We start from the raw sequence: 12,851 nt of genomic DNA on the forward strand, positions 1-12,851 counted from the left end.
AATATTTTCCACGTGTAAATTATTATGTATCTCTCCCGCCTGCGCTCAAGGGAGTACAGATTTAGGCTCTTTAGTCGATCCCAATAGTTTAGATGTTTTACTGAGTGGATTCTAGCAGTAAAGGATCTCTGCACGCTCTCCAGGTCAGCAATTTCTCCAGCTTTGAAATGGGCTGTCATTGTGCAGCAGTACTCCACTCTAGGAAAATGTTCTCCTGGGCCACTCTAGGGCCCAGCACTCCTGCACTCTAGGGCCCACTCTCCTGGGCCACTCTAGGGCCCAGCACGCCTGCACTCTAGGGCCCAGGAAAATGAAATTAATATTATTGTTATTATTTATTTTTATCTTTATAAAAACTACTCAATATAACCCAGTCGATAGATCTTCGGCCTCACACTCGTGGGGTTCGCGGTTCTAGTTTCCTAGAGCCCATGTGAATTTACCTGATAGTTACTAATATTAGTGACCTCGATGAGGACAGGAAGCCGGTGGCTTGTCTAAGGTCCCCCCCCCCCCCTCAATTGCCCTGAGAATCTTTTCAAGCTGTATTTTAAAACCAAACAGAAGCTTGGTGTTTACAGCTTCGGCGGGTAGGCGGTTCCATGGGTTTATACCCCTGAAAAAGCATCTCCTGTTCTCAGTCCTACATTGTGGCTTGTTGAGCTTGAAACCGTTGCTCCTCGTTCGTGTTACATCTCACCTTTTGAATAAATTTTCCGGAACAACATTCTCTAAATTGTTCAGTATATTTACGGTTCGATGAGATCCGCCCTGTCATGCCTGGTTTGCAGTGTTGTTAGCCCTGTGGTCTTCAACCTCTCCTGATACGAGAGATTACTTAGCTCTGGAATGATTTTTGTTGCCCGGTGTTGCACCTTCTCCAGAGTAGTTGTGTCTTTCTGAAGATAAGGTCTCCATGCCTGTATGCAATAATCCAGGTGGGGCGCACCAGAGATTTATATTGAATGATTATTTTCTTTTCCCCAAAGGTAAAGATTCGCTTGATTATTTCCAGGGTTTGGTTAGCTTTTTTCTTTTACTGCCGCTGTCACTTGTGCAATTTTCAATGAATGATGGACTCTGACTCCATGGTCCTTTTATTCATCAATCTGTTGTAGGGTAGTGCTGTTAATTTGGTAGGTGTGACGTGGATTGTTTTGCCCCACATGAAAGATTTTGCATTTATCGACATTAAAAAGCATTTGAAATTCCTCTTACCATTTGTCGAATTCATATAAATCTCTCTGTAAGGTCTCAATATCATTTTCCCTTCCCACTTTACCATAGATCTTAAGTGTCATCTGCAAATTTGATGATATAGTTTGTAATATTCTCATCTATGTCATTGATGTATATGACAAAATGGGTTGGCCCCAAAACGGACCCCTGTGGCACCCCACTCACCACATTTCCCCCAATCAGATTCATTCCCATTTAGCACAACCCTTTGTTGTCTTTGTTTTAATCGTTGTTTTACCCATTCCAGTATTCTCCCATTTATTTCATGTACCTGTAATTTACTTGCTAGTCTTTCATGTGGTACGTATCAAAAGATTCAGCAATGTCCACGTAAGCTACATCTACCGGAAGTCCTTTGTCTGAATAGACGGTATCCGTTTCCAGAAATGTGAGCAGGTTAGTATTGCAGGATCTATTTTTAACAACCCCATGTTGCGTTGAGTTTACAAGATTGTTCTCTGTGAGATGTTGAATGATTCCTTCCTTTAGGATTCTCTCCATGAACTTACAGGTGTGTGATGTCAAGCTGACCGGACGGTAGTTTCTGCCTAGCTCTTTCCGCCGTTTTTGAAAATAGGAGTGACATTTGCAAAAACATGAACATGAACATAAACAATGGGCAAAGTCCATTCCATGCACCCGCCAAACCCCCTGTTTATGAATGAAAAACGGTTTACACACGACTCACAACTGATGACGTTCGAACACTTCCGGAACAAGTGCTTCACTGACGAATTTTGTTCGAACCACAACGCTATAAACAGCCCGTCCTCCAAACAAAGATCCAAAAGTGATTCCATGCACCCGCCAAACCCCCTGTTTATGAATGAAAAGCGGTTTACACACGACTCACAACTGCTGACGTTCGAACATATCCGGAACAAGTGTTTCACTGACGAATTTTGTTCGAATCACAACGCTATAAATGCTTCACCCACGTACTACAAATACAAATAATCGCCAACAGAACCTAAACACCTAACCTATGCCTATATATGCACAATATGCTAATATATTATATTATTAATTTATATATGAGAAGATTCCCGTTTTGAATGAACAGCATGTAAAAATGAATGCGTCTGTGGGGTCGACCGCTGGATGTAATGGACTTGAGTCGAGGATGGGTTGCAACACAAATAATCGCCAACAGAACCTAATCACCTAACCTAACCAAACCAGTGCCTAAATATGCATAGTATGCTAAAATTATACAATATTAATTTATATTTGAGAAAATTTTTATTGTGAAGGAACAACATGTTCAAATTGATGATTGGGTTTTGGGGTCGACCACTGGATGGAATTGACTTGGTCTGAGGACGGGTTGGTAAATGCATCAACCACGTATTACAAATACAATTAATTGCCAACAGACCCTAAACTCCTAACTTAACTTAAACATACACAATTTTCCATTATATAATAATACAAATTTATATGTGGGAAATTTTTTAATTTGCATGAACAGCATGTTAAAGTTGATGAATATGTCCTTGGGATCGGCCGCTGGATGGAATGAACATAGCCTGAGGACAAAATAATTACCAACGGAATCAAAACACCTAATCATAGTCCCGACTATATACTAAACTCTGATATATTCATTTATGTTTGAGGAAACAGTCTTTGTCGATTCCGTAAAAACAAAACCATTGATTCCTTGTGATCGGCTGGAGTTGGAACGAGCACATCCCGAAGAACGAGTTGGGAGGAACCAGAAGTGGCTTTACTGCTAATGGAGGGTGGGGGGTAGAAATAGCCTAAGCTACTCTATCCCTTTGAGATGCATTTCTTTCTTGTCTCAATAAACATACTTGAACTTGGCTTTACTGCTGTTTTCCCTGCTCGTAAGTGCTCTGTAGTTTCAGCTCGTCTCTAATGACCAGAGCGAGTCTCCGAATCCCCTGTGGAAAGAGAAAGTGTAAAATAACACGAGTTTAATGAAGAAATGTAAAAAATTTGCGAAAACGCGCAATTTTACTTCTTAAAAAAATCAACATTTTATTTATATTAGTGTCCAAATGAATGCAAATACTATCCAAGAGAGGAGAGGGTAGTGAGTTAGCACAGTGGTCTAGGTCCTCGACTCCCACTCGCGGGACCCGGGTTCTGCAATCTCTGAGAGGGACATAAACGGTTGGGCAAGCGTCCTTTCACTTCACGACTATTCACTTAACAGTAAATATGCACCCGGGAGTTAGGCAACTGTTGTGGATGGCATCCTGGGTCAGTACAGTTATCCAAGGGGGAAGAGAGTACTTCGATAAGCCTAAGTACATGCTCGATAAGCCTAAGTACATTCTCGACGATGGGGAAAAAACGATCATATTTCCTCGTGCAAACAAATAAAGGACACTTTGACAAGTTAATCGCTTTAAACCCCGCAGTTTTTTTTTTTTTTTTTTTTTTAGATTTCTGCCTTTAAGAAACCTAATATATTATTTTAGGTGGATATTTTATTGGGTTCCCTCTTTCCCAAACCCAGGGTGGAGGGCGATAGTGTAAAAAAAAAGATTTCCACAGCTACCCACAAATGGGAAGGTAGCCAGAGTGAAGGAGCAGTGACTCGGGCCTCTGGGAATCGAACTCCGACCCTGCAGGAAGCCAGTCCTATGATGGTAACAAACCAAGTTGTAGTACATAAGAACAAGGCGTAAACTAAACAAAGCCTATTGGCCCATAGGAGGCATTTAATAATAAATATTATTACTGTCGGAGGACAGGAAGCCTGTACTTAGGCTTATTGAGATCACAATAACTCAATTACTGAACTCCCCCAGGATGCAACCCCACAACAGTTGCTTGACACTCGGGTACCTGTTTAACAGTACGGTGAACAAAGGCACCAAACGAAAGGAAACGGGCACAACCGTTTCTGTCCTGCCCGGGGATTGAACTCAGATACCTCGATTGTGAGCCGGGGAAGTGTAGACTACTTTGCTAAAACACCCTATATGCTTCCAGTATTATATTATATGGATCATATGTTATATCAAGACTCTCGTAGGCAAAGGATTTAGCATTAACTTGATATAATTATTATATGCATCTAGGCCTACATTACAAGTCCTACATTTAGGCCTTGTAGTTTTTCCTAAACAATTACAAGACCTAGATATAGTGCAAAATGATGCCTAGGTTCTCCTACAACTAAAAAAAATTTAACATGAGAAAGGAACTAAGACTACCTTCTATTTATGAGAGAACAATTCTATTTAATACTAACTTTTGTGCCCAAACTGTGAAAAATAATGCCCCCCCCCAAATTAAATTGAGATCCATTGTAAACAGCTCTGATTCTTCTCTCAATCCTCTACAAAAATAATAACTCTTTACAGTGTGTGGCTCAGTTGTTATGCCAATAATCTTACGAAACTGAATGTCTCTCTTAATCCTGATATAATTAATGTCTCTCTTAATCCTGATAAAATTGTGAACTGCATTTCTCTTGGGGAAAGACGTGTATTATACATTATACACCCATCAGTTTAATACAAACCTGTAACACTGTGACTTTGAGATGTATAACACTAGAAGCTCATGACAGTCATATTCAGAATCTCAAATCAACTGAGTTCTATGCCTTTTCTGACAGTTCTGTGCAGTAAAGCACACAACTATTTACAAATTCGTAAATTAAAACATGCACGATACCTGATGTTGTAGAGTGTAACCAAATGAAAGACATGTGTTCTTATCTCCACATTAGACTCTTTGCCTTTTATGAATTATATTCTACCCTGCAGCACTGGTTATAAAACATCATTCGCACTGTAATACGACCTAATTGAATCACTCTGGTTAGGCAAAAACTCATTTAGTTTTTTTTTTAAATTAATTCATTGTGGAGATAGGAATCCTGTGTATATATATAGTTTAGGCTTGTATCGAGTTCCCTCTAAGGTCGAACTACTGACTTCTCCCAGGATAATGTCCCACAACAGTTGCCTAACTTCCAGGAACCTATTTACTGCTAAGTGAACAAAGCATTAGGTGAAAGGACACAACCATTTCTAAGACAAGTAGTTGTGGGGGAGGCGACTCGAACCCAGGACCCGCGGCTGTGAATCGAGAACCAAGCCAACTGTATTACGAGACCCCCTGATGTCAATAAAATATCCTACCTCTTCCAGTTCCTGGTGCGTAGCAGACGAGAAAGAGATCCTGATGTAGGGACAAGGCTTGGTACGGTCAGCCATAAAGGCCGACCCAGGCATCACGGAGACCTGTCTGGCCAGAGCGCGCTTGAGGGTCATCTCTGTCGTGTCTGAGACGCCCTTCACCTGTTTCAAGCATTCACGTTAGTGGAGGATCATAGATACCTTGTGGGATTAAGGAACATTCAAGTACAAGTACGTTTATTGAGACAATAAAATGCATCTCATTGGCTCAGGCTATTTCTACCCTCCCAAATTTAAGGAGCATTGGTTTCTGGTGTTGGTGAGGATTATAAAAACGTTGCATGATCTGAGAGCTGCCTTTACTGACGTCAGTAAAGGTTCATGGACAAGTTAAGGAGAACTTAGAGCATTCCACATTGACGTATGTGGAGGAATATAAGATACGTGGTAAAATCCAAGAGCGTAAAATTTCGCCATTTCTGGAAAATCAGATTCAATTTGACGGATCTAAGAGCATCATTTACTAATATTATGATGGATTATAGATAAGTTTTTGGCGTTAAAAAGGGATTTTTTAGGGCGTTTTAATCAATTGTTTAATACAAACACTTTATTTTCACCAATAAAAACTAAGAACTAGAGGTGCAACTATTACTAAAACGCAGTCTTGATAAACTTAATTATTGAAATGAAAAATCATTATAATTTAAATGTAATTCTGATAAATACCGGACTGTGAACAAGAATGTACAACTATTTATGACATAGAAATGTATAAACATTTATAAAATATGAACGTACAAACATTTATGAAATATGAACGTACAAACATTTATGAAATATGAATGTATAAACATTTATGAAATATGAATGTATAAACATTTATGAAATATGAACGTACAAACATTTATGAAATATGAATGTATAAACATTTATGAAATATGAATGTATAAACATTTATGAAATATGAACGTACAAACATTTATGAAATATGAATGTATAAACATTTATGAAATATGAACGTACAAACATTTATGAAATATGAACGTACAAACATTTATGAAATATGAATGTATAAACATTTATGAAATATGAATGTATAAACATTTATGAAATAAGACTGTACAAATATTTATTAAATGTGAAAGTACAAACATTTATGAATAAATTATTTGAACTGAAATGATTCAAGGAACAAATTGCCCGGTAATATATAAGGCGTGTGCTAGCAAATTGCCTCCATGGAACTAGCAAACTACCTACTTTGAACTTTTGTTAATTGCGTCTCAGTATTACTAACCTTAACTGGCCTTCAGCTTGCTTCCCCAAAGTACTAACCTTGACCCATAGAAACATGCCGCCCTTCGGCACCTCCCATTCACATAAATCTGTCAACAGCAAATAAGATAGTTATTCGAACTGAAGGATTCGAACCCAGACAGCCAGGGGCTCCATACACCTTAGCGTGTCAAGTACTTTCACCACTAGGCCGCAACAAATGTTAAAATAATTGGAAGTCGTCAGACCCTTAATCTAATTCCCGACAGCACTCGTTGATCAATTTGGGGACAGATTTCACCGAATCACCTTACACGTTGGGGCCACGTGAGTAACCCAGACACCCTACCCTGGCTGTCTGGATTCAAATCCTTCAGAGGTGAGGAGTTTTCGGTTGCATATTGGCTTGGGGACCATTCAAGTTTGTTCACATGTGTGTTACTCACGTTGCCCCAACATGCTAGATGATTTTTTGAGCACAGATATTTCATCATATCACATCTTCATCCTTGGGCCACTCGAATATCATTTGTGCGTCAAGCTTGAACCATGCCCAGCATGATGAAGTGATTTGATGAAATATCTGTGCCCAATTGGTCACTGAGTGCTGTCGGGAATTGGGTTAAGGGTCAGATGACTTCCAATTCTTTTGTACAGTCAGGGAGCCTAGTGGTAACAGTACTGGACACGCCAAGGGGCATGGAGCCCAGGCTGTCAGGGTTCGAATCCTTCAGGGGGATATATATATATATATATATATATATATATATATATATATATATATATATATATATATATATATATATATATATATTTGTATATATATATATTAAAATATTTTCATTTTTATGTAGAGACTGATATAAAACACAACTATGCTTATCAAGATAATATCTGATAATACTAACGCAAGCATATATTTATATTGTAAAAAATCATTTACACGAATTACGAAATCAGGCAGAATTATTAACAAGAGAATGTATTAAAAAAAACTGACTATATTTGCTAATTTTCACTTGTTTAAATGAATAATGTACTTGAATTTGTAAATAAATTCCAAATATACCAATAATTATGAATGGAATTACTTAAGGGATATACAGTATACACTTATACTCCCTTCTTGGTGTATATTCACTGAAAATTTTCTTTAGTCCTGGGCTATGTTTAAGATTAAAGTATACTTCTTTTTTGGTCAGTAAGCTATTGAGGTGGCATTAATAATAACCCTCCAGAGGATGATAGGCCATAATACCCTATCAAAAGGGTGATAGGCTTCAATAACCCTCCAGAGGCTAATAGTCCTTAAGCCCATGTAACACCAAACACAGTTACTGCTCAAGCACGACTCACCCTTGAGGTGCTTCTCGACCGCCTTGAGAATAACGTCCCTCTGGGCACGGTAAAACTTCATCGTTCTCTGGCCGTGAGCAAGAAACCCTTCCTCTCCCCATGTCCTCAGCACCTCGCTCAACACTACCTGTGCAACACCAGAAACATTTGTATCACACCTGCAACACCTTGATGACACCTTCAGCACCCAAGCAACACGACGATCAAACCACTACCCAGACATCCGACATCAACACACCTGGGCCAAGACAGAGGCATGGAAGGTGGAGGTCTGCTGATGGTTGAGGAGTTTGTCGACGAGGAAGTTGGGGCCCGTGACGTACCCCACACGGTAGCCAGGCCCCAGGATCTTGGACATGGAGTCGAAGCGCACCACGCGTCCCTCCGTGTCCAAGCTCAGGTACGAGGGTGGCGCCACCTAGGAAAACAAACACATCTCGTTGAAGGCTGCATCTCTGTCTGTCTGTCTGTCTAATGAACTAGACTTCATTCTCCCTAGTCACTGATAGGTAAGCACTGGAATACATCATTCGTCATCTCTATCTTCACTATCTATACTACCACCAGCACCACCAAAACTACCCCATCACCACCTTCTGCTCTGCCTGTCATTAACACACACCGTTGCTAACTACCACCACCACCACATCCCACAACCACCATTAAACCACCCACCACCTTAACCACTATTCCAGTCTCTCTTCTCAAATACTGCACCTCATTGTGCACGGTATGATTCTCCAACGGACAAAATAAGGAGTACTATGAAAAGTTGCGGCTCACAAACATCCATATTTTCTATGCGTTGGTTGGTGCCCAACTTCCCTCAATCACCATAACCCCCTATGCTTACAGCACCCATAACCACCCCCACCACTCCCACAACCACCACCACCATTACCTACTCTACCACCGCACACAAGGGCACTAGCACGACTCGCCTGATCATCAGCAAAGTTTAAGAAGTAGTAAGGGTCGTCCTCGAGAATAAGCAGGTTGTACTGGCAGGCAATGGCGTAGATTTCTCTTCTTCTCGTCTCGCTGACCACAGTACCGGTCGGGTTGGAGCCAGTTGGCGTTATGTAGAGCAACTGTAAGAGAACGTGACTTTGGGCAGCAACTCAATCTGGTAGTGGACGTAGGTTCAGTTAGCAACACAATTTCGTATTTATCGTAGGCTTGTCTGTAGCCTCTGTAGCGTATGTAAGCTATGGTACAACACAACCTGATAGTTGATGGAGGCTTGCTTGATCCTGCAACACACACCACTCTGTGCATAGTGTTACTGGATTACAAAAAAGTGATTAAGATCTTTTTAAACCTTTCTATCAAGACAAGTTTGAGACAAAAATCTTAAAAAAAAAAAACTGCTGTTAAATTATAATGAATTCCACTGCAATAAAATTATAGATTTTAAAACAAGAATAATTACCAAATTATGTTATTTGATAGTCCTCATTAACTGTGAGGTATAAAGTACTCACAAGTGGGAGAAAATGAGGCAGAGGAAGTATAATGATTCTAGATGCTGAATAACGTACCATTCTTTTATGCAGAGAATAATTAAGACACAATATCGTGGCTGAAACAAAGAGCACAACCCACTCATATGCAACAGAACCGACCCATTTCCGCTCAGGGGCTAGGATTCATTAAGCGTTTACACAACCACTTACGAAGCCTATACATCTTTCCTATCCTATCTTTCTATTTTTCCTTAGTCACGCCAGCTTTGTTTACATTTTTCTGAAGCCTATCTCTCCTTAATCACATCATATTTGTTTACATTTTTTCCGAAGCCTATCTTTCCTTAATCACGCCTTAAACTTTGTTTACATTTATTAAACAGTTTACGAGCTTCGGAACCTCACAATTCGAGGTTATTATTAACAGCCTCCTTTTAGTTTCAGAGCACAAACTAATAAATGTAAACGAAGCCACCACGATTAACGAAAGATACGTAGGTTTCGTAAGTCATTGTACAAATGCTTCGTAAATCCCGGTTACAATCCGTAAGGGTCGTAAGGTAAATTGCAGCGTCGCCGCATTTCATCTGTTTTGGTTCTGTTTATGTTCTTACGGAGAAAGTTCCATAGATGCTTACAATAATTTTATGGTTTTTAACGTTAATGTAACAAAAGGTACAGTACAGGTACTTTTCAAGTAGCACAGGTCACCATCAGCACTACATCTAACCTTTGGTAATCCATCATCGTTGTGGTACATATCTTCCGGCTTCCAGCGAGAGAGAGCACTTCTCAGGGAGTCGGGAATCATGCCATCATTGTCGCTCTCAACAGTCAGCCACTTCGGGAGGTATGGCTGAAACTATACGCCGCACTAAATTATTTTACACCTACTTTTGCCCCCTTAACCTTCCCACTCCATCATTTACTACTGACAGCAATCTATTCACCAATGATCAGAAGTGCGAGCTCCCACGCAAGAATTCTAAAGTTACTCTTCAAGTTGACATAAATGAAGATGGAATCAGCAACAATACAAATGAATTTAATGAAAGTGTAAAGTATTCCAGCCTTTTGACATAATTAGTGATCATGGTACCAATAAAATAATGGCATTAATAATGGAGGCAATATAATCAAGAGGATACCAAGTGATACGAAGCAACAGGCCTGAAATATATGGACGTGGAAAAGCACTCCTAATGAAGGAGAAATGAAAAGTGGATACCTCATACGGTCATGGATTTTCTGGCTGTAACTCAAGTGGTAATAACAACAGGAGTGTTGACGTTAGCTTTATACAATAGTAACAACATCCCAAAAATAACATAATGTTAATAATGGGTAACTTCAACCAGCAAGAAATAAACTGGGAAAAAAGAAACCCCTCAAGAGGTAGGGAGAAAGCAAAGTTAATAAAGGTCTTTTGAAGAAATTGTCTGGATCAATGTCCTCCAAAATACTGAACAATTTGCTAACGAACAAATCCACAAGGGCCGTGATGAGGATTCGAACCTGCGTCCGGGAGCATCCCAGACACTGCCTTAATCGACTGAGCTACGACAGGGTTAAAAGGGTTGAAACCGAAGTTCTACTGAACTTACTGGATCCCGTAGCCTCTCCGAGGCACAAACCAGGCTTTTACACAACTCCCCCCTGCACCCGAGCTATGTCAATAGGCCGTTCTCCCTCTTCGCCCTTACATCATCACACACAGAGATCACACTAACGTGATGCATCAATTGAACAAATCCACAAGTGTGATTTCTGTGTGTGGTGAGGTAAGAGCAACAAGCAGCGTCCCTCAAGGGTCAGTACTGAGAATCGTGTTGGTTTGAAACGTGTACAAACCTTCATTGGAAGATTAATCCTGTTGTGGAGTTTGCAGATAAGAATTTTTAAGAGAAAGTGCAGAGAATAGCAATAAGATAGGCTGCAAGAATGACCTGATAGTGGCCACTCGACTTCAACATCAATAAATACAAATTAATTTATTTCAAAATCAAAATCAATTACTAGTACTGACGTCACTAATATTGATACTGGCACTAGTAGCTCCATCTTAATTTCCTCTATCACATCCTTAAACCTGATTTACCTGAGGGGTCACTAACCCTAGTGGCCTCGACGAGGACAGGAAGCCGGCGGCTTGTCAAAGGTTCCTCCCATTTGCCATGGTGAGTCATGCAATTGATCCTCCTAAAATTGTAGTGTTCATCATTGCAGACAGTTGGTCAAACGATTGAATTATCCCATAAGGAATTCGATTAATTTTAAAAAGTACATAAAATACCTAGCTTGTCCAAGCAATCCTAAGCCTAATATCTTAAGACCAAATATTAGTCCTTAATCTTAGGACCATAATAGTACATTTGTGTACTACATTAGGCCTAGGAATGTTTTGGTTTGGATTTGTTTCCACCTCCTACAAAATTAATAGTACAATAAGTAATTTTTTGGGTGGATTCAACAGTACAGATTGGTAGATTGCACCAAATGGTTGCAATACTTACTAGCATTTTATCTACTGGAAGCTAGTACGTACTAGTAATATGTACACCATTGTTGACCAGACCACACACTAGAAGGTGAAGGGACGACGACGTTTCGGTCCGTCCTGGACCATTCTCACAATCGACTTGAGAATAGTCCAGGACGGACCGAAAAGTCGTCGTCCCTTCACCTTCTAGTGTGTGGTCTGGTCAACATACTTTAGCCACGTTATTGTGACTCATCGCCTGCGTACACCATTGCAGCCAGAACATAAAAAGAAACGAAGCGGTGAGGCTTATATTCCCCCAAAAAACAAACTTACACCATGAAATTATACCCTGAATTTAAATAAATTTGCAGAGCTTAAGCCCAAGCCACAGCTCAGAACACAGAATGGAAGGGGAACTACGAGGAGGAAGCACCAAGCCATTACGCCTATATATCAATCGTAAAGGATCAGGATACGGATTTGAGATGGGACGGGGGGGGGGGGAATGAATGCTACCCAACCCACTTGTGGCCGTTCGAGGGGGTTGAACACCGACCTGCATGAAGCTCTACCGTCGCTCTACCGTCCATCACAAGTGGAACCTAGAGTTGAACTCACCAAAGAAATTACGCCACTGTAGACGGGATTTTGGGCGATAACGTAATCACCGGGGCAGGTCATCATCTCAATGAAGGTAGCCAGTCCGTTCTGACCACCAGGAGTCACCAGGAGATCCGTGTTCTCCCAGCAAGGAGGAGAGTGTATCCTATGGATGAGTGACTTTAGCTGCTTCACCAACGGGTCGTACCTTCAAAGAGAGAGAGAAAGAGAAAGGTTTGTGTACACATCATTATTGCCTGATATTCTTCTCTAATTACTGTTTTATCTATACGGTTCAATTCTATG

General features: G+C 40.3%; 1 protein-coding gene across 2 annotated transcripts in view; it reads right to left on the minus strand.

Annotated features, from left to right (window-relative positions):
* Window positions 1-2,462: 2,462 nt before the first annotated feature.
* The window catches only part of LOC123755259 (kynurenine/alpha-aminoadipate aminotransferase, mitochondrial), a 14,942-nt gene continuing 4,553 nt past the window's right edge, over window positions 2,463-12,851 (minus strand). Inside the window, exons 4-11 of one of the 2 annotated variants that reach the window (XM_045737710.2) lie at window positions 12,564-12,753; window positions 10,194-10,325; window positions 8,939-9,088; window positions 8,236-8,415; window positions 7,998-8,124; window positions 6,702-6,751; window positions 5,367-5,525; window positions 2,463-3,146 (exon numbers count right to left, since the gene is read on the minus strand). In XM_045737710.2, the coding sequence (XP_045593666.2) occupies window positions 3,069-3,146; window positions 5,367-5,525; window positions 6,702-6,751; window positions 7,998-8,124; window positions 8,236-8,415; window positions 8,939-9,088; window positions 10,194-10,325; window positions 12,564-12,753 (1,066 nt within the window). In that variant the 3' untranslated portion in view covers window positions 2,463-3,068. Of the gene's footprint in view, window positions 3,147-5,366; window positions 5,526-6,701; window positions 6,752-7,997; window positions 8,125-8,231; window positions 8,416-8,938; window positions 9,089-10,193; window positions 10,326-12,563; window positions 12,754-12,851 lie in introns of both variants that reach the window. The other variant, XM_069327636.1, reaches the window with a different exon arrangement.

The sequence above is a fragment of the Procambarus clarkii genome, chromosome 20 (genome assembly GCF_040958095.1).
Source record: "Procambarus clarkii isolate CNS0578487 chromosome 20, FALCON_Pclarkii_2.0, whole genome shotgun sequence".
NCBI lineage: Eukaryota > Metazoa > Arthropoda > Malacostraca > Decapoda > Cambaridae > Procambarus > Procambarus clarkii.